A 22,282-nucleotide genomic window follows, 5' to 3' on the forward strand; every position below is an offset into this window, starting at 1 on the left:
TTATGATGACTGGCTTTCACTTTCCTGTGGTTGTACGGGTAAACATTGTGGGAATGCCTCCTGTCCTCATTTTATGTGTAATTTACTTTTAGTAACACAGTCATCTCTTTCACAAATACAAACAGAGCAGGGGAAATGAAATAAAGTCAACATTGGGGAATACTGAGGAATTCATCTTGTGAGAAGAGCCTTTTTTAAAAGAAAGGTTTTGATGAATGTGTTAAGAAGAATATGTGCTTGCCGAACTTACATGGAGAGTTTATGTGGGTTGAAAAGATAAATTCCTATGAGAGGAATTGCTCTTATAAATCCTGACGAAAGTTAAGAAGAGAGAGAAGGTGGACATTTTGCTGGTAGCAACTGTGTTATTAATCGATTAATGACATGCTGTTTCCTACTCTGAGCACTGATATTCAGTAAACCATTTAGAATGACTGACCACAAAGTGCCAAATCACTTTCTCTGGCTTTCACTCACTCCTTTCCAGTACTAACACAATTAGTGTAGTACTTCCACAGCAGCTTTACCTCAAGGATCTCAACTGGACTAATCTGGTACTTAATGTACATAACTGGTACATAACTGGGCTGTGGCCTCCGCTGCAGTACCGTACAGGTTGAGGACAACTCAGAAGGAACTGCACTACCCAGTAGGAGTCCCAGGAAGCCACGCTCGTGATTTCCGTAGTGCAACGCACTCTGAAGTCTTCAGCACCCATCTTAAACTTGCAAAGAGAAAGGATAGGTGTTGTGGTTTAAGCCCAGCCTGTCGCTCAGAAACCACGCAGCTGTTCGCTCATTCCCCCCGGCTTCCTCCCTGCACTCCCAGAGTGATGGGGAGGGGAATCGAAAGAATGTAACTCCCATGGGTTGAGATAAGAACAGCCCAGTAACTAAGGTATAACGCAAACCACTGCTGCTACCACCAATAATAATAATGATGAGGGAAATAACAAGGGAAGAGAATACAACTGCTCACCACCTGCCAACCGATACCCAGCCAGACCGAGCAGTGATCTAGCCCTTCCGGGTAACTGCCCCCAGTGTATATAGTGGGCATGATGTGCTGTGGTATGGAATACCTCTTTCGTTAGTTTGGGTCAGGTGTCCTGTCTCTGCTTCCTCCTGGCTTCCCTTCCTCCCTGGTAAAGCATGAGACTCACAAAGTCCTTGGTCAGAGTAAACATTACTGAGCAGCAACTAAAAACATCGGTGTTATCAGCGCTGTTCCCAGGCTGAAAGTCAAAAACACAACAGTGCACCAGCTACTAAGAAGGAGAAAAATGACTGCTGCTGCTGAACCCAGGACAATAGGGTAAAAGTTACTTACGCAAGTTCTACTGTGCTCAAGCTGTAAGACTGCTAATTTTGCTGCACCACACTCTGTGGACTAATAATTCGCTGCAATTTTGGGAGTGTCTTCTGAATTACCTCTGGTATTCTGAGCAGCAGATTGATATTAGCAGATCTAACCAACACCTAGGGTGTATATGCAAAGTGAATTACTCCTTCTCCACAAAGTTAAGTCTAAATTAAAACCTGGAATCTTTTATGCTGAAAATTCTAGCTTAACCATCAGAGTCTTGTGCTCCTTTTAGAGACCTCAGTAAACAGGAAATTAGATCTCTGGAAAAGCTGATCTGTAGTACTGACTTTTTGCTTTCATTACAAACCTTTCCTAATGAATACATAAAGATATTTTGATGAACTCTTTTAGTTTTCTGACTTTGTGTAAATTCATTTTTACTCAGCATGAGTGCCTAAATAGATTATGCTCATGTGGAAATTAAACCTGCATGTAGCACTGATTTATTCTTGACGTAAACTTTTCTATCGTCACAGTCTGGTCACAAAAGGATCAGGTGTTAGCAGGCTCTAACTTTTGTTTACTGTAAAGTTAGTCTAGACAGATTCTATAAGGACCTTCCTACATCTTGATGGCTAAACCAAATCATTTAATAGTATTTAATAATAAAAATAAACACGCTTGCAGTTTGCAGGCCCCAAGGTTAGGACAAGAACTCTCCAGGACACAGATGATCACTGGTAAGCATTGTACAATGCCTGATAACAGCTTGGGCCCAACTGAGTTAAATGTTCCTGCAGTTTTAGCACCTTTGCTTTCTTTTGATTCTAACTTGGAGGTGGCAATGGCTGATCACTGCAGTGGCATGATGGTCTGTTTAGACATAAGAATGCCTCCAGTTTAGATTTATAATACAGCTGATAAATCATCTGCCTAATACATGGTGTTTGTGAGGCTTCATAAAACTTCCAGGTAAGTGCAAATACAGCTGGAAAAAACAGAAGCTTGAAGTCCCAATTAAGACTCATGTGCCCCAAAGCTTGTTCATTTTTTCTTACTGCATCAGTTAGTGTGACAAAACATTTCACCTTGCTTCATAAACCTCATACAGCTTCTATTACCCAACTATCACAATTACAGCAAGCTAACAGCTGCTTATTTTGGAGAACTACGTAGGCACTTTCATATATCACAAATACAGCTTGTAGATGTAGGCAAGAGATGGCAAAAGCTTAGGGTAATGCTGTAGCTGCTTAACAATGTGCTCCTGAATGGAAAGACTATTATAATCCCAGCAAAAGTACCTTTTGCAGAACAAAATGTGGTCTGTAGTGCTGATGATTACTGTGTTTAAGTAAATGCTCTCTCAAAGAATATTTTCCTTTTAACTGATCCTACTGCTGAAACCCTACTGGTTCACGATAGGTTGTTGCCATGGATGGGTAATGATGTCACACATTCTGCCCTGTGTCCATGCTAGAAAATAAACGAGAATGGGGATTTTTTAATGACTAGGAGTTACTTAGCAATTCCCTGGAAGGGCTGAAGTGAATTACAAGTAAGAAAACATGACGCCCTATTGACCCTACTTGCACTGTATCTTCATGCTAGTGAAGTGACGCAGTAAAACTCCGTAGTAAATGCTCTGCAGATTTAAAAACAAGGTTGTGCTTCTGCAAATTACCTTGTTATCCAACGGATTTCAGTGGGCTGAAGATAAGCAAGAGGCTAGGTGAAATGTGGCTTAGGGGATCACGCATGTGTCCTTGGAAACTTCTGAAGTTTTTGGAAGAGGGTAACACTGCTTGTATCCTTCCCTTCATCAGCGGTAACTCTGACAGGAAAATGATCCCGGGCAGGGTACAGACACCACTGCTTCAGGCAGCAATTGCCACACGACTGCCTCCTCTAACACCAGCTTTCAAATTAGATCTGTCCTTTGAGGTCCGCATCTGGAAGGCAAAGAACAGAGGAAATCTCTTCTAAACACAGACAACAGGCTGCAAGAGCACCAGCACCGTTACTGCTCCCCAGACCGTGGCTTCTGCACCCTCCTCTCCTCAGGGACAGCGCTGTTTGGAATAAGGAAGCTTCTGAGGCGAGACCATCCAAGAGTTCCAAAGCTGCATGAGCTGTTGGGATACCGCCCTCCCCGTGTGTCCTATCAGGTATCTCTTTCTAGGAGCCTTCTCGTCTAGGGCTGCCCTGTCCGTGCCGCGGAGCGCAGAGCTCCCCCGCTCTCGCTCAAGCATTCCTTCTCACACCTGCGGGGACAGAGCCGGGCCAGCGCCCGGGGCTGGCGGCTGCGGCCGGGCCGGGTCGGGAGCAGGGTACGGTCGCGACCGGGTCCCGATGCGGGGTCGGGGCCGGAGCCGGATCGTTGCGGGGCCCCCGCTCCGCCCGGCGACAGCCGAGCAGCGACGGGCGGGGCGGGGCTGGGCTCGGCGCGGCTCGGGGCGGGCGGCCGGTGCCGGTGAGGCTGCAGCATGAAGCTGAGCTTGGGCCGCCTGTCCCTCCTCGTGGCCCTGGTGGGAGCGTCAAGCTTCGTCTTCCTCGTGGTGGCCATCGCGACCGACTTCTGGTACATCATCGATGCCTCCAAGCTGGAGACGTCCCGCAACGGCACGGACGCCCTCAGCTCGCACTCGGGCCTGTGGCGGACCTGCCGCGGTGAGTGAGCGGCGCGGGGCGCCCCGCGTTTGCGTTAACTTTGAATCCAAACTTACTTAATAAACGTTAACCATTTAGAAGGGAAGAGAGGTCTTCTGTGCCTTACTCGGGGGAGGGGGGGATTAAGGGGCGAAAGCTCTGGGTGAAAGCCATCAAAAAAGTAAATAACAACAGAAAGAATATGAATTAAAATAATAGCAATCTATATATAGTTTATATAAATAAGCACTATGAATATAAATTATATGAGGGTAAATATTATTAGTTGTATATCTGCAAATGATGTAATTAAATTAACTTAATCCTATGCTAACTAAAGGTAAGTGACTGAAGATTTACCAAGTTCACCAAGTGCTTGTACTGCATTGGGTCTTGCTTGGTGTTTCAGTGCTCTGGATTTTAATGATAGATCCATTAGTCCTATGTGGACATGACAGGATTTTCCCCATTTAGCTTAATTTGTATGCCAGGCGTATTCTTTGGGTTTTAATTCCTCCATTAAAATCAAGGAGTAAGTAATGTTCATCATGGTCAAGAAAGGATGTTATTTGTAGTGGAGGAGAGGTGCAGGTTAAAGGACTTCTTCCCTTTGCTGTACCCTTAGCCCCACGGAAATTAGCAGATTTTCCATCTTGACTTCAGTGAGAGGCCCCATGGGGGCAGAAGCTGGCCAGTGCTGAGTGCAGAAAATCCCCTTCTTCCCTTCCCTTTCCTTCCCTACCTAGGAATGGCTGGTTTTAGAACAGATAATTTTATATGAAGTATATGTATGTGCAAAAAAAACATACATTGCAAGAAGATAAAGTGTAATTTTTTCTCATTGTTTGTTCCCTTCTCTATTACTGTGGAGCAAATGTATACACACAAAAATAGAGGAAATATTGCAATAAGATATTATAGTGTTAATTTTTCTCATTGTTTTTTCCCTTCTCTGTTAGTGAGGAATGAATGTTATCCTTTGATAAACCCTTTCTGGCATGAGAATGCAAACATCACTGATTCACACAGACAGCTTTTATGTGAGTAACTTCTATATTAACTCTGCATTTCCATCCACCCTTCCCTCCCTCCTTGGCCCATTACAAGGTCCCATTTCAGATTCAGAGAGGCAGTTCTTTGAGGTAGTGTTTTCCTTCTGCTTCTGTACAATATCTGTCACTGCATGTGGTATTTAAATGGTGTTACTGTTAAAATAACCATCTAGTTGATGTCAAGTTCAGCTAAATTCTTCCCCAGGAGCAAGATGTTTCTGTCTGGAATGGCTCAGGAAGGTGCAAAATTACCATAAATAAAAGGCAAAAATGTTCAAAATCCCCCCAAAAGAGTTTCATCACTGAAAATGCTTAAGCACACATTTAAACAAATTTTTCAGACAGTCACTTGCCTACCCTGTCAGTGCACTTCCTTGCACTGAAAAAAAATTTGAAGTATGTGGGAATTTAAGGAAAGAAATCGATGACTAAAAGCAGTGTTCATAGGCTTGGGAGAACATTGTGTTCAAAACCATCAAGTTTCTAACTGCATTGGTTGGTATTTACTCCTTTTTCTCTAGGTTCATTTGTCAATGTCAGAATGTTTTCACAAAGTCCAAACTAAAGATTTACAAATATTTCTAGGCTTCTCCAAAAAGATGATTTACGTTCTTTGCCTCGTATTCTGCACAATGCTTCGCTCATACATGCTTGTATATGCACTTGCACTCTTTTTGCTTACTTCACTCTCCTCGCTGACTCTGGCTGTTTTCTCCTTGCAAGCAGAATATATGTGTTTGTTGTGTGTCTTAAAATGGTACTCTTTCCCTCAAAGCCATCCATTTCCCTGAGCAATCCTTCAGAGAGGCTTAGAGTGTCTTTAGAATAGCTTCTGAAGATAGAGCTGAAAGGGCAGTATGCATAACACAGTAAGCCAGTGGGGTACTGATGATAATGTAACTGTGCTGCAACAGTAACTGGAAAGTTAAAGTAGTAGTAAGATCCCAGTGGGCTACTTCACAGTGGTACAAGCATATTGACATGTTCAAGGCTCAAGAGCAGATTGTCTCTCCATGCTTTCAAATTGAAAGGTGCCATTTCTTTAATCTTCCTTGCTTAAGACAGAGAGCCTTAGCTGCTTCATGTTGCTGGAAACTGTGAGGATCACTGAAAATGATTGTCTGCTGGATCACTTAAGTCTTTGAGGGTTTAACATTAATTGGAAGTAGCAAGACTGATCATGTTTTAAGCGTGGGCACCTCAGCTGTTATGTTGGAGATAGTCTAAAAATTCAGGATAAAATTATTAGCATTTCAAAAGTTGTGTTCATATCTGTAATTTTCCTCAGGGGAGGAGATTTTAGATTATGGCTCTTCAATGAAAGCTGAATTCTGCAAAAACAAAAGCAAAGGCTGTACAGAGCTTTTCTGGTTATAAAAATTATGTTGGCTTGGAAACAAAGGACAGCTCTTTGGTAGTCATGAAATGTAAGAAGATTGTGAATATGAGTAAAAATGGGATTCATAGCTATGTTTACAGACCCTTCAGAGCCTCAGAGAATTTGTTTATCTCTTGCTTTTACATGAAATACTATTTTTAGGTTCCTGGACAAAGACTTCAGGTCTGCAAAGACACTTCCAGATTTTACTATAAGTAGGCAGTCTGCCTAAAAATGATGAGAAATCAGAGATACTTTCACTGAAAGAACTTACAGGTTTGATTTGAATGCCCTACAGAGTGAACTTCTTGATAACTCGAATGCTCAGCTTCAATGCAGTGAAACTGTGTTGTGGAACTGTGTGGTGAGGCTACGGACTCATAGCAATAGCAGCTGAACATAGCAAGTGCCATGACAGTACTTCTAGAGAATCCTGATCTTTCCAAGTGACATCTAAGTTTGTTAAGTACTGAGATATTGCCTTCTATTTCAGCCTTACACTTTTTTCTTAAATAATTTCTGACTGTGCTCACTAAGTCATATTTAGGCAGATCATGGCAAACCTTCATCTTCATCTACAACACATTTTGACTAGAACTTTAGAGGACAATTCTGGAATCATGGATTTCAGTGTAGTTACAGTAATTTGTTCACGTGTTGCTATATGGGGCAAACTGGCTAATTGCACACCTTTAATCGGTTACTTTAACAAATGGTTTTTTTTCTCTGTGTGTGCCTGTGCAGGTGTCTATGAGGCATATTCACATGGAATGAATCTCATTCTGTCTCGCTGTACACCCATATTTCTCACTGTTAAATTGGCAGACTGAATTTCAGGAGCTCTGGCACCATTAAACATGCTTCTTGCTGATTATTCCTAAAAAGATTTAGAAGGGTTGTCTCCTAATGCAGGTGCTTAAGTAACACATTGAGAATCCTGTCCTCCATTCTTCAGAGTTCCCATACTCTTCCTGGCGTGTCTTAATTAGACAAAAGTGCCAAAAAGAAAGGGAGAAAGTCTGTATCTGTGCAAAGAGCTGGGTCTAAGTGGAAACAGAAGTGCTAGTCAGTGCCAGAAGACAAACCTTTCATTAGAGAATGAAAAGCCTTCACATTCTCTCCCTCCACATTTCCAATCTCTCTCCTGTTCATCCCCAGCAGATTCCTTTTAGGCTTATTGCGGCCTTCAAGTAGAGCTACTGGCAAGCTAAAGAAAAGAAAGGCGTAAAAGTGAAAGTTCTGTGCTGCCAGCAATATTACTCAGGCAATCAACCTAGGTCTTGTTAAGCCTGAGAGTGCAATGTATTTTTCACATCACAAGAGTACTCCTCAGCAGTTTCTCTAATGGATTAGACACGTGCCTTCTCCTGTACTTTAAGCTTGTATTTCTTTTCTTACCAGTCCCTCCATCTGAACATATGGTGCGTACCCTCAAACCCAGAACGTAAAAAGTATTTTCCTGCTACAGATCACATGATGGCATGGTTATATATTTATTTAAATCATCACAATACACTACCTGGCTGCCTACCACCAGCTCTTCTGAAAATTCTGCATTAAAAAAAATATCTTTTTCTAGAGATGTACATTTTACTCTGTCCCATACAGTACTAAAATAAAAGTGTCACTTTTCATCATTTAGACAGTCATTAGGGTCTCTTGGGGATTAAAGAGCTAGTATTAAAGTACTAGGATTAAAGATAGTCCTATGAAAGTCACCTTTAAAACTGAAATCAGAGACACCCCAGATGTCTTGTCTTGCCATTCATTCTCCTGTGCCAGCCATGAGAGACAAGCAGAAAAAGCAACTTCTTTTCATGAGGAGCTGAATTCCATCTCTCACTACATGGTAAAAGAAGGACATCACTCTGACTTCAGAGGAAGCTGCACCAGGAGTTCTGAGCAGCTTTGCCATTTTCCTCAGGCATCTAAATGTTGAGCATCATGTCCAGAGAGAGGGAAATTGGTGCATAGAAGGAATGGCAGTTTTTAATGAACTATAAAATCTGCCTGAAGAGTTGCAGCCTTTAAAAATAATTTCTTACAAAGAGAAATAAAATCAAAACCAAAAACAAGCCCCCCAAAACCCCCAAACAAACCAACCAACCAAAACCCCCAAGCCCCAACAAATCAAACCCAAAGCCCAACAAGTTACACTGGGGAAGGTTACTCTTAGGGCATTTTTGTAATATTAATATTTTCCATTTACCAAAGTCTGTATTGTTAAAAATAAGTAAATACCAGTATAGATTTACCTAAAGACAGCACCAGTGTAATCCCTGCAAGATGAGCAATTTAAAAGTATTTCTAATCAAAATCAGTTTACACTCTTGGACTTGGTACTTCCTGCAGGATAGACCAGTTGTCAAAAGAAGAAAGTAGTGTGGTTGCTGCATACTAATGTGTCCTGTCAAAACCCCTGGATGAGCTTGACTTTTTGGAAACCCAAGTAACCTGTTCCTTTGTGTCTGTTATGGCAGGACAGTGACCCCTGCTTGGTAATAGGAAAATTACTTCCTTCTATGTTCTGAACAGTGGGTAAGGTTTTCTTCAAGCACGATGAAATTTGTTAACATGAGGAGGTTTTTTTGTGTGTATGCCTTCCCCCCACCCCTTTACTGTTTAAAACCAAATTGCCACAAAGCTGACAACCTCTGGCAACCCTGTTTTTTTGTTAGTAACATGAACATCATGGCTGGTGAATGATTTCCTGTTACAAGTAATTTTTGCCCAGAGTTTTTTAATTTTTCCCTTTTAGACATCAGTGTAGCTGGAACCCTGAGGCTGCAGACAAGCTGGTGCTTCCTGAAGGGAAACAGTCTTTGCAGTAGGGGCAGTTCCTGATGCCTCAGTTGTTAGAGTGTTAACAGCTGCCTTGCTTTCTTCCTCAATAAAATTAGTTTAATAGTGCAGTTAAACAAGGCTGGATTTCCTTACAGCCTGTAGACCTTGTAACAGTCACGAACCAGCTGCTTTCACACTTCTCCCCACTCTTTATGAGCCTGCTTAATTTTTACCAATTTACATGCTTATAATGATATAATCCCAGAATGCCTTTGGCTGCTGTTACATTTTTCATGAGGGATTCACAGTTTTTTGCATTTTTTCCTTTTGGTTTAAAGTAATTAGAAGGAAACAGCTAGGGCTGGAATACCCATCAAGAGTTAGTTCAGAGACTGGGTGAAATAAGACCCAAATGATGTACATAGAAATTCTGACTTATTGCTATGGTAGGTGCATACCTAAACAGATCTGCTTTGTTTCAGAGCAACAGTGCAGTGATGCTTCAAAGAGGTTCCAGTGAGCACTTGCTTCAGTGCTTACAGTAGATATTACAATAAATAGACACAGAAATCTGATATAACTTTAGCATCACTGCATCAAGACCTAATGAGTGACAACTTCTGATGAATATTCTCATTTTCAAATTCACTGCTGCTGTAGCAATAGAATGTGAACCACAGTGCATCACTTATGTTTATCATTCTACCCGTTCCTAGTATCGAAGGTTTTCATCAGTGTCCACCTGTACCAAGCCCAGCATCACTTTATTTCTGCCGTCTGCAATTTGCCTTCCAGTTTAGCTCAGACTTCTTGCATGAGACAAGCATAAAGCCAAAACATGTAACACCAGTCCAGAGCTTAGCTAATTATCCTGGAATACCCTAACCCTGTGAGCTCTCCTCCACCATCATCTTTTCTCTGCTGAAGAGGAGGGAATCCAAGAATCTGTGTCCATCAGGTTCAAGCCCACATTTAGCCACAGACAGCAGTTCTTCTCTGTTGCTCACTATTTCTCTAAGTTCCTTCTTTCCTTGCAAGCAGGTCAGGCTTTCTCACTGCACTGTTTCTTCCAAGTCTTTCCAGGGTGGTCCGGCTGGTTTTAGCTACTACCAGCTTTCTGTTTCAGATAGAGGCTTTTGTCTTTCTAACTGGCTATTTAGTTACTGTTGGGGCAAACAAACAAGTCCTTAATTAAGCTCTTCAGAGCTGCTGCCATATGGAGTATTTCAGATGAGGTGACTATTACAGATGTCTGAAGACTATTTGCTGTAAGCTGTGCAAACAAATCCAAAGTTAGTCTGAAACAAGCTCCAGCATATTAGCAGGAGATGATTAACAAAACTGTTAGACCTGCAGTTGGTTACTTTTGACATCATTCACGTTTTCTAGTTCATTCCACAGATTTCTATTACAAAGCACTCATCAACAACTGTGTTGGGTGACAATTTAGAATTGCCTGCCAAATCTGGACACACACTGCAGATGTCCTTTATACAGACATTTGGTCAGGCCTGTAGTAAAACAGCTTTGGCTAGCTGGTGTAAAACTTTATTAATTATTAATAGGCTGAGAAAGTTGGGGTTAGGCTGAGAAAGTTGGGGCTGTTCAGCCTGGAGAAGAGAAGGCTGTGTGGAGACCTCATAGCAGCCTTCCAGTATCTGAAGGGGGCCTATAGGGATGCTGGGGAGGGACTCTTCATCAGGGACTGTAGTGACAGGACAAGGGGTAACGGGTTCAAACTTAAACAGGGGAAGTTTAGATTGGATATAAGGAGGAAATTCTTTCCTGTTAGGGTGGTGAGGCACTGGAATGGGTTGCCCAGGGAGGTTGTGAGTGCTCCATCCCTGGTGGTGTTCAAGTCCAGGTTGGATGAAGCCTTGTGTGGGATGGTTTAGTGTGAGGTGTCCCTGCCCATGGCAGGGGGGTTGGAACAAGATGATCTTGAGGTCCTTTCCAACCCTAACTATTCTATGATTCTATAATTCAGGTCAAGCAATTTAAGTATTGTTTCTACAAAAAAAAAAGTTTTTAAATGTTCATCAGTTTGTTTCAATATTGTCAAGATTAAACTACGGGATCTTTCTTGTTGGACTGACTGGGAACTCGGGCATTAAGATGTGGGAAACTAATTCTGTTTTCTAGGCAAGTGCATATACCTCTTGTGCAAAATACTTAGGCTGTTATTTTTTTAATACTAGGTTAATTGAAACAAAATGAATTCAGTTATATGGATAATTCATCATACATAAGTATGTGCTTCAACACAAACTAATAAACACTAAAATGACTGCAAAATTAATGTTTTAACTTCTTTCACAGAGGATTATTGAAGACAGAAACACAGTAAAGATATTTTAAGTTGTGTTCTTCTATAAACTAATTCTGTCCCTCTAATCAAGGCATAATATCATATGCCAGACGGCATGAATTCAGATTCCTGAGTGGTTTCCATGGCAGCATTTTAGAATAAGTGTCCCAGACAGTTGCAAGTTTCATAGAAGGACCAATGACTATTAGGTATTGAACTAGAACACTGGAAGTGATACAAGCGCTGTTGAACCTAACTCAATCCATTTAATGTTTCATTTTAAAAAAGCTGCAGGTGATTCATGAGAAATGTGATCCCAGCAGTGTGTAGGAAAAGCAAGGCTCTGGTCACAGTGGGATCTGTGGGTTTCAGCTGAGATATCACTAAAACCTAGATTTCTACTGAAGAGGGCATACAAATCAGAATTATTCTGATATTGCATGCAGTTGTCACAGATCATTAATGCAATCTATGACACTCCCCAGGAGAACAGCCGGATGCAGAGTTGTTTTCCCTTTGCTTCAAAACGTTACATTCAGAGCTTTATTTTCTTCACCCACACTTGTCCTGGCTAAGGTATCCTAGCTGCAGTAGCTGAAATGACATCATGACAAGGAAAGTCAAAGAAATAGCAACTGTTAGAGTTAATGTCCTGAGGAATGGTGTCTTAGCAGCAACTTTTTTTAGTGAGGGACACCTGGCAAATCACAAAGCACAGGTCCAGTGATGACCTTGTTTATATTTCTTCCCTCCCAGCAAAGTCAGGTCTGAGGATGGAGTTGCACCATTCGTACTTTTAAAACGTTCATTGCGTCAGATTTTACACCCTCCTACCTCCCCGCAAGCCCTTTTCACCTCTTACTTGCAAGATAAAATCTAAGAGGACACATAGATGTGAAAATGGTAGGGAAGCAAAATCAGACCTAAAACCCACAGGAAGCAAAAATGAAGCCAAAGACTATCCTGGTCCTGCTGCCTCTCTAGAATATGAGAACTAGATTGTGCACCACATCTCTATCCTGTCTTATCAGGTCTCGTCTAATCCCTGACAACCATTTCTAACTCTCGAACTAAGTTTCATGGCTATTTCTCCTCTTGGTATTCAACTAAGATTTGCAAACAGTTTCAACATACTGGTTTATACACAGCTGAAGATTGATTTGACTGCCAGTTTCTGAGAACTGCTGTGGGTTTGGATTTCTTAGCCAGCAACAGCAGCTGTGGCCAGTTTTGCTGAAGAGAGTATCCTCAGATTTAGAAGCAAAGAAAGTGCTCCCTTCAATGCAGAATGCTGAATTCATGCTTCCTAAGCATCAGCTGATACTGATGTGGGCATATATGGGACTAAATATGAGAATATAATATCAGCATAAGTGGAAATGGAAACTTTGTCAATTGCCACATTTTTCCTTGTGAGCATGTTCTGTACTACACAAAACAAATCATTATGTCTTGAAGCCACATTCCACCCAAGCAAAGAAATTAACAACATCTGCTTTGATCCCATGAAGGCTCTTCCTAACCTTCCCAAGTTCTACAACTGAACAGAGATATGTATGTGCTTGAGCCTTATAGTTAATGTTATTGAAGAGGACAAGCTGGATCCTTAGCCATGGCAGGTGCAGTATCTCCAATTCAGTGGGGAGTTACAGTGACTTTAAAAATTGATCATCTGATCACACACAAACTGTGATCTCTTAACTGACTCCTTTTTCTTGGGAGCCAGGTAGTGGTGTATTGTTGTCCTCTGCGAAATTAAATGAGGCAGCAAAGCCTAGAGCGCTTCATCAAATGCATTTTAAGTTTTCCTTTCTCCATGACTCTGCACTTCATTGTGGTATGAAATAAATTGTTCTGGAAGTTGGAATTACTTTTCTTGTTATTATTCTAGAAAAGGTTGGGTCGAACATTGTTGATGGGTTGCATGAGAGAGAACAATGACACAAGGGTGGTTTATGATGGAAAAAATGGTGTGATATGAAAAAATACATAGCAACCGTCTGTTTACACAGCTATTAAAATGTAGGGATCAAGAAAGATTAATGTAAAACATTTAGCATGAGAGGAAGCAATGAGGATAGGCTAATGTACTTAGTGAAGCTGCTGTAGAAAACAATGACAGACATAGAATCAGAGCTGGATGGGAAAATTTACCTCTAGTTGATGGTCAGCTGCAGCAAAGGAAAAGGTCAACAATTTGCTAGATCTGTTCAGCAGAGGACATGTGACAGAAAAGAAAGTGTTTAACCAAAATACGTGCTGGATCTCACCACCCACACAGAAGAGAGCAATGCCACTCACTGTGATCTGTATGATTCAGATAACCAGGGCTACTTTTTATTAAGGCTGTCAGTAAGTACCTGATATGCAATGCATCATCTGTTATCCAGCTAGGTTTAATATCTGAGAACAGTTTAATTGCCTAAATATATCCATGTAGACATATCCTTTATATTTGTGGTCTCTCTTTGAAACGCAGGCTGTGGTCCTGTGAAAGGCTCACTCTGTATCTTACATTTTTCTCCATACCATTTATTTGTCCTGCTAACTGGAAACCCAAGAGATTTTCTACCTCCTTGTTTTTGCAGCACAGAATAAGGCTTTGATCCTTTCAGGGGCTCTGCACTCAATAATTATTACTACATCCAATGATACCATAATAAAATACTAAAATTCTTAATTTTTCTTCAGATATGCATGGAACATTTGTCATCCTGATGCCTCTCAGCCTGATATTGATGATTTTTGGAGGAATGACTGGATTCATCAGTATTATTGCCAGGGCCTACCTACTACTTCTAATGACAGGACTGCTCTTTCTTTTTGGAGGTACTATATCACACTCCTGTCTTAACCATTTTAAATAATAAGGCATTTTATCTGGGAAACATCACTTTGTCTTCCAGGGGAAAAAAGCTAAGCAAGAATTTACTTTCAGAATAATGCTGGTGTTCATTTACTTGGTCTGCTCAGTCTGACAGGGTTCTGGAATATAAAGCTGCCACTCAGAGTCAGGAAAAAAAAATAATCACACACAATCATATATCCTTGTGGACACAGAAGATTTAATACCTTCTTAGTGCAGTACCCAAATTCTCCACAGACAGGGTAATGGAATAATGGAGGAGTGACTTTGGAATTAGTAAAGCATAGGGTTCGATAGACTTGCACAGAGCTTAAAACTGTTAAGAAAACTGACATTTTTTCAAAGGTACTTGACCCTCAAAAGGGCCTTGGTAGGCGTTCTTGGGTCAGATTCACTGCTAGCTTTGAACTAGAGAAGAGTCCCAAAAGGAAACCCCAAAGAGTTGTTTTAGTTGGAGTGTAACATTTCAATCTGAAGCTGCTAAAATTCTTTTACGTTTTGTATTCTATTATTTCTGCTGTAACCAAAACCATTTCATTTATGAAATTAAAAATTTTCTGTCAAAGTAGAAAAACTGGGTTTAAATCCACTTCTATTTTCTTCTCCAAATAGATTTTCAGTACTGTTTCACGATGTAACTTAAACAGAAATTTTCCCCAGCTGAAAAGGGGACCCTCAGTATTGGCCCTCACCACCTCATCATATGATCCCTGTTTCTAAGAAAAGAATGCTAAGAGACTGCTGGAAGCAAATGCTGCTGTCTCAGAGTCTTGAATGACCTTTTAGTCTGAAATGCTCTTACAAAGACCAACCATCCTCCATTATGCTTTTCTTCTTCAAAAAGAAAAAGTTCTATTTCTTTAGAACATCAGAAAGCTGTATTCACTAGGCTTAGGTTTGAAAACTACTCCAAATAGTAAGTGAAAGATGAAAAGCCATGAAGTGCAAAGCATGATTATCCTGCTGAGGAGTGGAGTACTATACCTTTCTAGCACATTTGGGGTTGCAAAGGGGGAAAGGAAACACAAAGACTGTAGTAGGAGAAGAGTGCTTGAACATGTTTTCAAGATGCAGCTAGTGCTGTTTCCCAGGACAGCATAAACAGACTGACTGCAGGGGGGACTTTGATGTGACACCAGACGCTCTTCCTGCTCAGGTGGTATTGTTCAGCTCTTTCAGGTGCACTGAGGCTTGATGCATGTAACAGGTATGCACAGTTGTGTAGGATATTCCAGTTCACAAAGTTCAGTATTGATTAGATAGTTCTCTCAGCAGAAAGAAATATTTTATGCTGCAATTTCAGAAACCTGAGGTTTTTTCAAAGTACCAGAACTGTTCCACACCCCAGGACATTCATTTTGCTTCCCCATTTTGTTGAAATGCAACCACATTTAAGGGGATCACAGACCTTGGCATACAGTCATCTCCATTTCTGCTGGCAAAAGGTATAAAGTGATTTCTCTCCCCCCACCCCCCTTGCGGAGGACTTGAATAAGATACAGTCATCACATCATGGTTAAAAACAGTAATATGAGTATGAATTTTGACAGTTGGATAACCCAATACTCTTCTGTCTTGGTTTGCCTCTACTCACACTTGTCTTTCTGCCAAAAATGCAAACTCATCTAGACTTACACTGTGATTTAACAAAAACCTAGACCATAATTTTTCTCCCTCAGAATCAGATAAGACACTATCTTATCCTACAAGTATTCCAGGATCTGTTTTCCCCTGGCTACAGTCCTTTAATCCAGGGCCTTTCTATCACGTGTTGCCTGCCACTGATCCAGTAAAGTTGTGACTTTCGTTAACACGTGTCATTTGAGTGACATAGATGCCAGGCCCTGGATGTAGCATGTACTTGTGCTAGATGTGCTATTCCCTAAGTTTGCTAGCTGCTCTACAGTCCTTTCATTCTGAAAATATCTGGCTTTATAAACTTATTTTTAGTCTGCTCCAAGGATGTCTTTTGCTCAATTATTTGGAAGTGATTAATAGTCATGACTCCACAACACTTGGTGGGAGGAGACAGTAAAGACAGACACATGTACATTGAACACTCAAAGCTTGATACCCCAAATTAGAAAACATCCAAAATTCAGGTCACTGACCTGAAGTGCAACAATCTCTGTCTCCAGAGACAATCTCTGGGCTTTCTTGCGTGGAGATACATAACTGCACGTGGTGCACAGCAATGAGAAATCAGGATGCTTTATAATACAGTCTGGAGATGTACATGCATTAGATATCCATAAAAAACATGACTAGATTTTTATCGTGGGAGGCTTGCTGTTACACATTTTGATTCAGTATTTAACAGTGAGAACACATTAAACTCAGTGGACAGAAATAACCATCCCTTTAGTTCCTTCTCACTCATCCCCCCAAAACAGCCTCAGCTAGATTTCAGATTTAAACGGGCTAGCTAGTTATCTAGCCTGGGTAGATAGAAAAGATTGACAAAGAAGCCCTAGGAGATACCCAGTTAATTGTTTTGAATTTCTGCAGTGGATGCTAACTAGCTGAATATGCTTTTCTTTCCCAGCTCTTGTTACACTTACTGGGATCAGTGTTTATATTGCATATTCAGCTGCTGCCTTCAAAGAAGCTGTCTGCCTCCTGAGGAGTAAGGATCTCCTGGCAGAAATTGACATCAGGTTTGGCTGGTCACTGGCACTAGTCTGGATCTCCTTTGTCACAGAAGTGCTCACTGGGGCTGTGTTTCTCCTGGCAGCAAGAGTTGTGGGTCTGAAACAACGACGTGAACAGGTGTTATGAGCAACAGGTATCACTGCAGCATCAGAACGCCACAGAGCCTAGAAGTGTGGATTGCTTGGTCCATCTGGTCACTAGGGGTAATAAAATTGGCAAGGCTGTGACTGTCTTGTCCGCTGCCATAAACCTTTTTCCTCACAGTTAGCTATAAAAAAGATTCTGATAAATCAGTAAAACATATCAAGTGTTGTCAATAAGGAAACTCTTATGACTTTAGAAGAAAATACATTGCAGTGTTAGTGTCTCCAAAATAGTTTCATCTGTCAGCAAATAAGGCATCTCAAATCACTGCTTAGAACAGTCAGATTTCTTGCTTTCTTTTCTCCTTTCTGCTGTCCCAGCAAAGTGCCTCAGTTGCAGGCCAGTATGCACGGTTCACTTAGCTTTTGGTTACTTCTTTGAGAGTCCTGATAAGTGTGCCTCCTAGGATTCCAGGCATGTTGGCAGCTTCTATCACCAGAGATGCTCTGAGATGGCTACCCTGTGGTAGAGTGTGATCTTGAGGCACCCTCAGTAAAATTGCTGACAACACCAAGCTGCATGGTGCGGTCAATCCATTGGAGGGGAAGGATGGGATCCAGAGGGACCTGGACATGCTTGAGAGGTGGGACCGTGCAAACCTCATGAAGTCCAAGAAGACCAAGTGCAACGTCCTGCACATGGGCTGCGGCAATTCCAAGCACAACTGCAGACTGGGTGGAGAATGGATTGAGAGCAGCCGTGAGGGGAAGGACTTGGTGGTGTTGTTTGACAAGAAGCTCAACATGAACTGGCAGTGCGCACTTGCAGCCCAGAAAGCCATGTATTAGTGGCTATGATGGTGAAGTTCTCAAGTGTAGTGCAGTGGGGAATGTACTGCAAGAGAAAGATACAGCTTCTTTTCCAGATGTCTTAAGTACCTACTCTAGCTAGCCACAGTCTGCCAGATGCTCAGGCTATACGCTTACCAGTTTCAGCTTATTACTGCCTGCTTTTTTAGTTCCGTAGTGCAGAAGACGAATCCGATGTATTTCCCAGTTTTTACATAGCAATTTTGACAGTGCTTAGTTTTAATGAAATTTGTTCACATGCTTTGTGCTAGAATATACTTGTGCTGAAAACTGCTGGCATAAACTGGAAACACAGAATACATGTGTTTCATCTTAGCTGCCGAGAAGTCTGGGTTTTCTTAATTAGTTTTTCCTCTGGGTAATAAGCGTTTAAGACAAAATTTACTTTGCTTCCTCCTGAAGTTAAGGAAGAATTTTTCCCCTGCCTGCTATGGCCTTCAGTAAAGACTTGGATGTGTTAACAGCTCCACTACATTTTTGTTAGACCATGTATTTCTGGAGGACTTCAGCATATCGCTGTTCACGACTGTGGCTCAAGAGCTGTGTCAGCAAGGCACACTGTGTCACTGGGCAAGTCCCTTGTACTTTTCCCAGTAGCGCAAAGGGCATCATTTACCTACCTCTGTTAAATATCAGAACAATTTCATCATTGTGTCTTGCGTTAAAGGTTGCACATTTACTCGTACTGAGCTCAGCTCTAATCTTAGTCACACAGTACCAATTACTTTACAAAAAAATAGTGGCAGGGAGCTTCTGAGACCTTCAAGTCTTTGGAGATATAAAGAAACATTATTAGTGCCACGCTGTGAATGGAGAACAGAGGCAGAAAAACTGTCCGAGGTCACTTGAAACCTGAGTTTCTGAATCTCAGTCCAAGACCTTAGTTGGCACACCTTGCTTGTTATTGGGATGAAGCAAGTCCTGAATAGACTGAGCAGTAGAATTTCTGTGAATAGGCAGTACAATTTTGTAATTCTCACCTGCTCCCACATTGGTTTTCACGTATCTTCCACCTTGCCCTGTGCTGAGACTGTGTAATTGAGTCATTTTACAAGTTAAAGCGTATCAAATGAGAGCTGTAAGAAGAGTAATAAAAAAATCCTTTGTATCCAAAATTCCACGTGCTGAAGTGAATTATGTAAAATGTGATATTTCTATGTTTTGGTGCTGGTGAAGCTATTTATAATGCAATTTGTATGGTGTTACTCGGCCGTTACTGGATACTCTAACAGTAAAATGTCATCTGGGTTAGTTTTTGCATATTTATTACAGGTGTTATTTTCCAGTGGTTTTGAATGTTGAAAAATTGAATAAAATGACGTCTTGGAGCTGGGAATTATTTACCAAGATATGGAAGATCTAAGATATATATTTTTCTTTAACTTTTTCTGCAGATATATTGTACAGTTTGCATGATGCTTTTGAAGTGCCTGTGTCACATGTGGTAGGTATTTATAAGATACTTATGCAGCTACAATATAAAATAGTCACATGATCAAATCTAATTTAGAAAGACAATGAATTTGTTATTGAATTAGAGCAATTCTCATTTCCATGGCTTTCCTAAATTTCTAATTCTGGCTTCCTGCAAGATCTGGTACAGTGGTAATAAAGAGTGTCTTCTGCTCCTGAATACTTGTATAACCTCTGGATTTCTCTGAAATTCAGTCTGAATACAAATTAAAAAAGATGGTTTGGAATAGTCAAATTAGCTTTGAATATTTTGAAGAATTATATTAGAAAAAGAAAACATCCTGGAAAGGACCTTATGTAATTTGGTACAAGTGACATTCTAATCTTCTTCCTCTTGCTGAAGCTAATGTTTATTTTATACCCAGTTCTTTGCTGTGTTTTCCCCAAAATGTGTTACTGAGATGAAGACACTGCCTGTTCCCATTATTTTCTAGTGAATCGCAAACCCATAGGCAATTGGCCTCATTTAAATTGAAGAAAAACATATGTACTGAGCAGAGCAGTACTGTTTGAATGGTTGGAGTACACAGAGCTACTGGGCCATACTAGTCACTAATTTGAAGAATTCCTCAAGGGATGGCAGAGAGGGATAAGGGAGGTCAAAGGGATCCCTGAGGGTGAAAAAAGTGCAGAAATGCCAGACATTTAGAGGAGATGCTGGTGAACATAATGTAGACATGAAACCACAAGGATTTAGTTTGGGTCTGTGCTGTGGGAGCTCCTGTGGGAGTAGGTGACAATTACCTGCCTCCGAAGAGCGAGAGGACATTATTAGTTCAGGCATTGCTTCAGTTAAAATAGCTCCCTGTATTTGTTGATCACTGGTCCAGTGCCAATAGACCTGTGTTGTGGGTCAATCAAATCAGCAGGATAACGAGAAATAAAACCAAATCTTAAAAAACACTGCTCCCCAGCCCTTCCTTCTTCCCAGGCTGAACTTCAATACAGATTTTCTCTACCTCCTACACTCCACCAGTGGCACAGGGGAATGGGGAATGGAGGCTGTAGTCAGTTCATCACGTATTTTTTCTGCCATTCCTTTCTCCTCACACTCTTCCTCTGTTCCAGCATGGGGTCCCTCACATAGGAGACAGTCCTCTATGAACTTCTCCAACATGAGTCCTTCCCACAGGCTGCAGTTCTTCATGAACTACCCCAGCATGGATCTCTTCCATGGATGCAGTCCTTCGGAACCGACTGCTCCAGTGTGGGTCCCCTGCAGGGTCACAAGTCCTGCAGCAAACCTGCTCCAGTGTGGGCTCCTCTCTCCACAGGGCCACAGGTCCTGCCAAGAGCTTACTCCAGAGCAGGATTCTGATGCAGTTGCAGCCTCCTTGAGGCATCCCCTTGCTCCTGCATGGGGTCCTCCATAGGCGGCAGGTAGATATCTCCTCCACCATGGACCTCCATGGACTGCAGGTGGATATCTGCTTCAACATAGACCTCTATGGGTTGCAAGTTGGTATATACTCCACCGTATACTTCCATGGGCTGCAGGGGGACAGCCCAGCTTACCATGGTCTGCACCATAGGCTGCTGGGGCATCTGCTTTTGCGCGTGGAGCACCTCCTCCTCCTTCTTCACTGACCTTGGTGTCTGCAGAGCTGTTGCTCTCATATTCTCACTCATCTCTCCCAGCTGCAATTGCTCCTGCACACTTTTTCCTCTTCTTAAATATATTATCCCTGAGGCATTACTGCTGTCACTGATGGGCTCAGCCTTGGGCAGTGGAGGGTCTGTCTTGGATCTTGCTGGCACTGGCTCTGTGGGACATGTGGGGAAGTTTCAAGCAGCTTCTCACAGAAGCCACCCTTGTGTCCCCCCTCCATCCAGCCTTGCCAAGCAAACCCAGTACAACCTGACTGACCCTATGCAGACACATGTGATTCGTAATTTCCTCCTCCCAGATCTGAAAGGATGGCAGGAGGGAGATCCAAAAGGACATGCTCTGTATATGCCTAGTTGGTCAGCAGCAGAGGAGAGCCAGAATCTACCCAGAACCTCCCCACTAAGGTGACCACAGCAAAGCATGGAGTGCCTGCCTACTGAAGCTGTTTAGGAAAACTGGAACTGGCCCACAAGACAGATCCAAGAGACTTAGATTTTCCCAAGCTTGATTCACATGTTGAGATCTCAAGTAATCTAAGCCTCCAATTTTATCACCTATTTTGTATTGTTTTGCAAATGAAATCCAGTGATCTCAGCTATTTAAAACTGAAAACAAAATCTAAAGAAATCTGAGCCAACTTCATGAATACAGATATTCTTTTCCCTGGTTCATTTTGTAAATTCCTTGCAGTGAATCAGTTCATAGTTAGCCAAGATATATCAGCAAAAAACCCACATGTCACTTGGCCTCCTGACTGCCATTTTCATACTGACAGACTTAAGTTGCCCCAGTTCAGGACCAAAAACGAATGCTCTGGCTCTGTACTAGAGAACCAAACATCCCTAGAACTGGTATAACCATGCTTACGAGTTAGACTGTTCTGTGCCTCAGGAGCCCTGGTTTGTTTGCTAAGTGGGCACAGTTGTTAGCCTGGCAATTGCAAGCTCACAAGAATTTGGTCAGATGTTCTTGGAGGCCGGACGAAACTACCTTGAAAGCCAGGTTCAACCCCCAGAGTTTAGTCAGCCTTGGGTTAAGTTATGGTTCTTTACCAGATTGCATTCCCATTAGGTTACAAAAAATAAGATCTTTTTACTTTTACTGAAACATTATAGTGCTGTTTTACTGTAGTAGCTTTCTCCTGTTTTAGACATCAGCTTTAACCCTAACTAGGCCCTCAGACTTTTCTCTCCCTGTTTGCCAATCCCTTCAGCAGCCATATCACTGTCACATTCAGGCTTTGGATGCATATT

The 22,282-nt window shown here is 41.7% G+C and overlaps 1 protein-coding gene across 3 annotated transcripts; it reads left to right on the plus strand.

Moving 5' to 3' along the window:
* The first annotated feature begins 3,440 nt into the window (after nucleotides 1–3,440).
* On the plus strand, nucleotides 3,441–20,323 carry TMEM114 (transmembrane protein 114). 3 transcript variants are annotated; one of them, XM_065683936.1, is made up of 4 exons: nucleotides 3,441–3,975; nucleotides 4,914–4,994; nucleotides 14,168–14,305; nucleotides 19,342–20,323. In XM_065683936.1, the coding sequence occupies exons 1-4, from the start codon at nucleotides 3,792–3,794 to the stop codon at nucleotides 19,440–19,442; spliced, it is 504 nt and encodes a 167-aa protein (XP_065540008.1). In that variant the 5' UTR covers nucleotides 3,441–3,791; the 3' UTR covers nucleotides 19,443–20,323. The 3 variants fall into 3 exon arrangements, with proteins under 3 accessions (XP_065540008.1, XP_065540005.1, XP_065540006.1); XM_065683933.1 differs by lacking the exon at nucleotides 19,342–20,323 and adding an exon at nucleotides 16,888–19,062; XM_065683934.1 differs by lacking the exons at nucleotides 4,914–4,994; nucleotides 19,342–20,323 and adding an exon at nucleotides 16,888–19,062.
* The last annotated feature ends 1,959 nt before the right edge of the window (nucleotides 20,324–22,282 follow it).

The sequence above is a fragment of the Lathamus discolor genome, chromosome 6 (assembly GCF_037157495.1).
Source record: "Lathamus discolor isolate bLatDis1 chromosome 6, bLatDis1.hap1, whole genome shotgun sequence".
Classification (NCBI taxonomy): Eukaryota; Metazoa; Chordata; class Aves; order Psittaciformes; family Psittacidae; genus Lathamus; species Lathamus discolor.

Excerpts from the sequence above, each read along its gene's own strand:
- TMEM114 (XM_065683933.1), top strand. The coding sequence starts at position 3,792 with ATGAAGCTGAGCTTGGGCCGCCTGTCCCTCCTCGTGGCCCTGGTGGGA. Across the intron at positions 4,995-14,167 it reads TTCACACAGACAGCTTTTAT|ATATGCATGGAACATTTGTC; the intron begins GTGAGTAACTTC and ends ATTTTTCTTCAG. Across the intron at positions 14,306-16,887 it reads ACTGCTCTTTCTTTTTGGAG|CTCTTGTTACACTTACTGGG; the intron begins GTACTATATCAC and ends TTTCTTTCCCAG.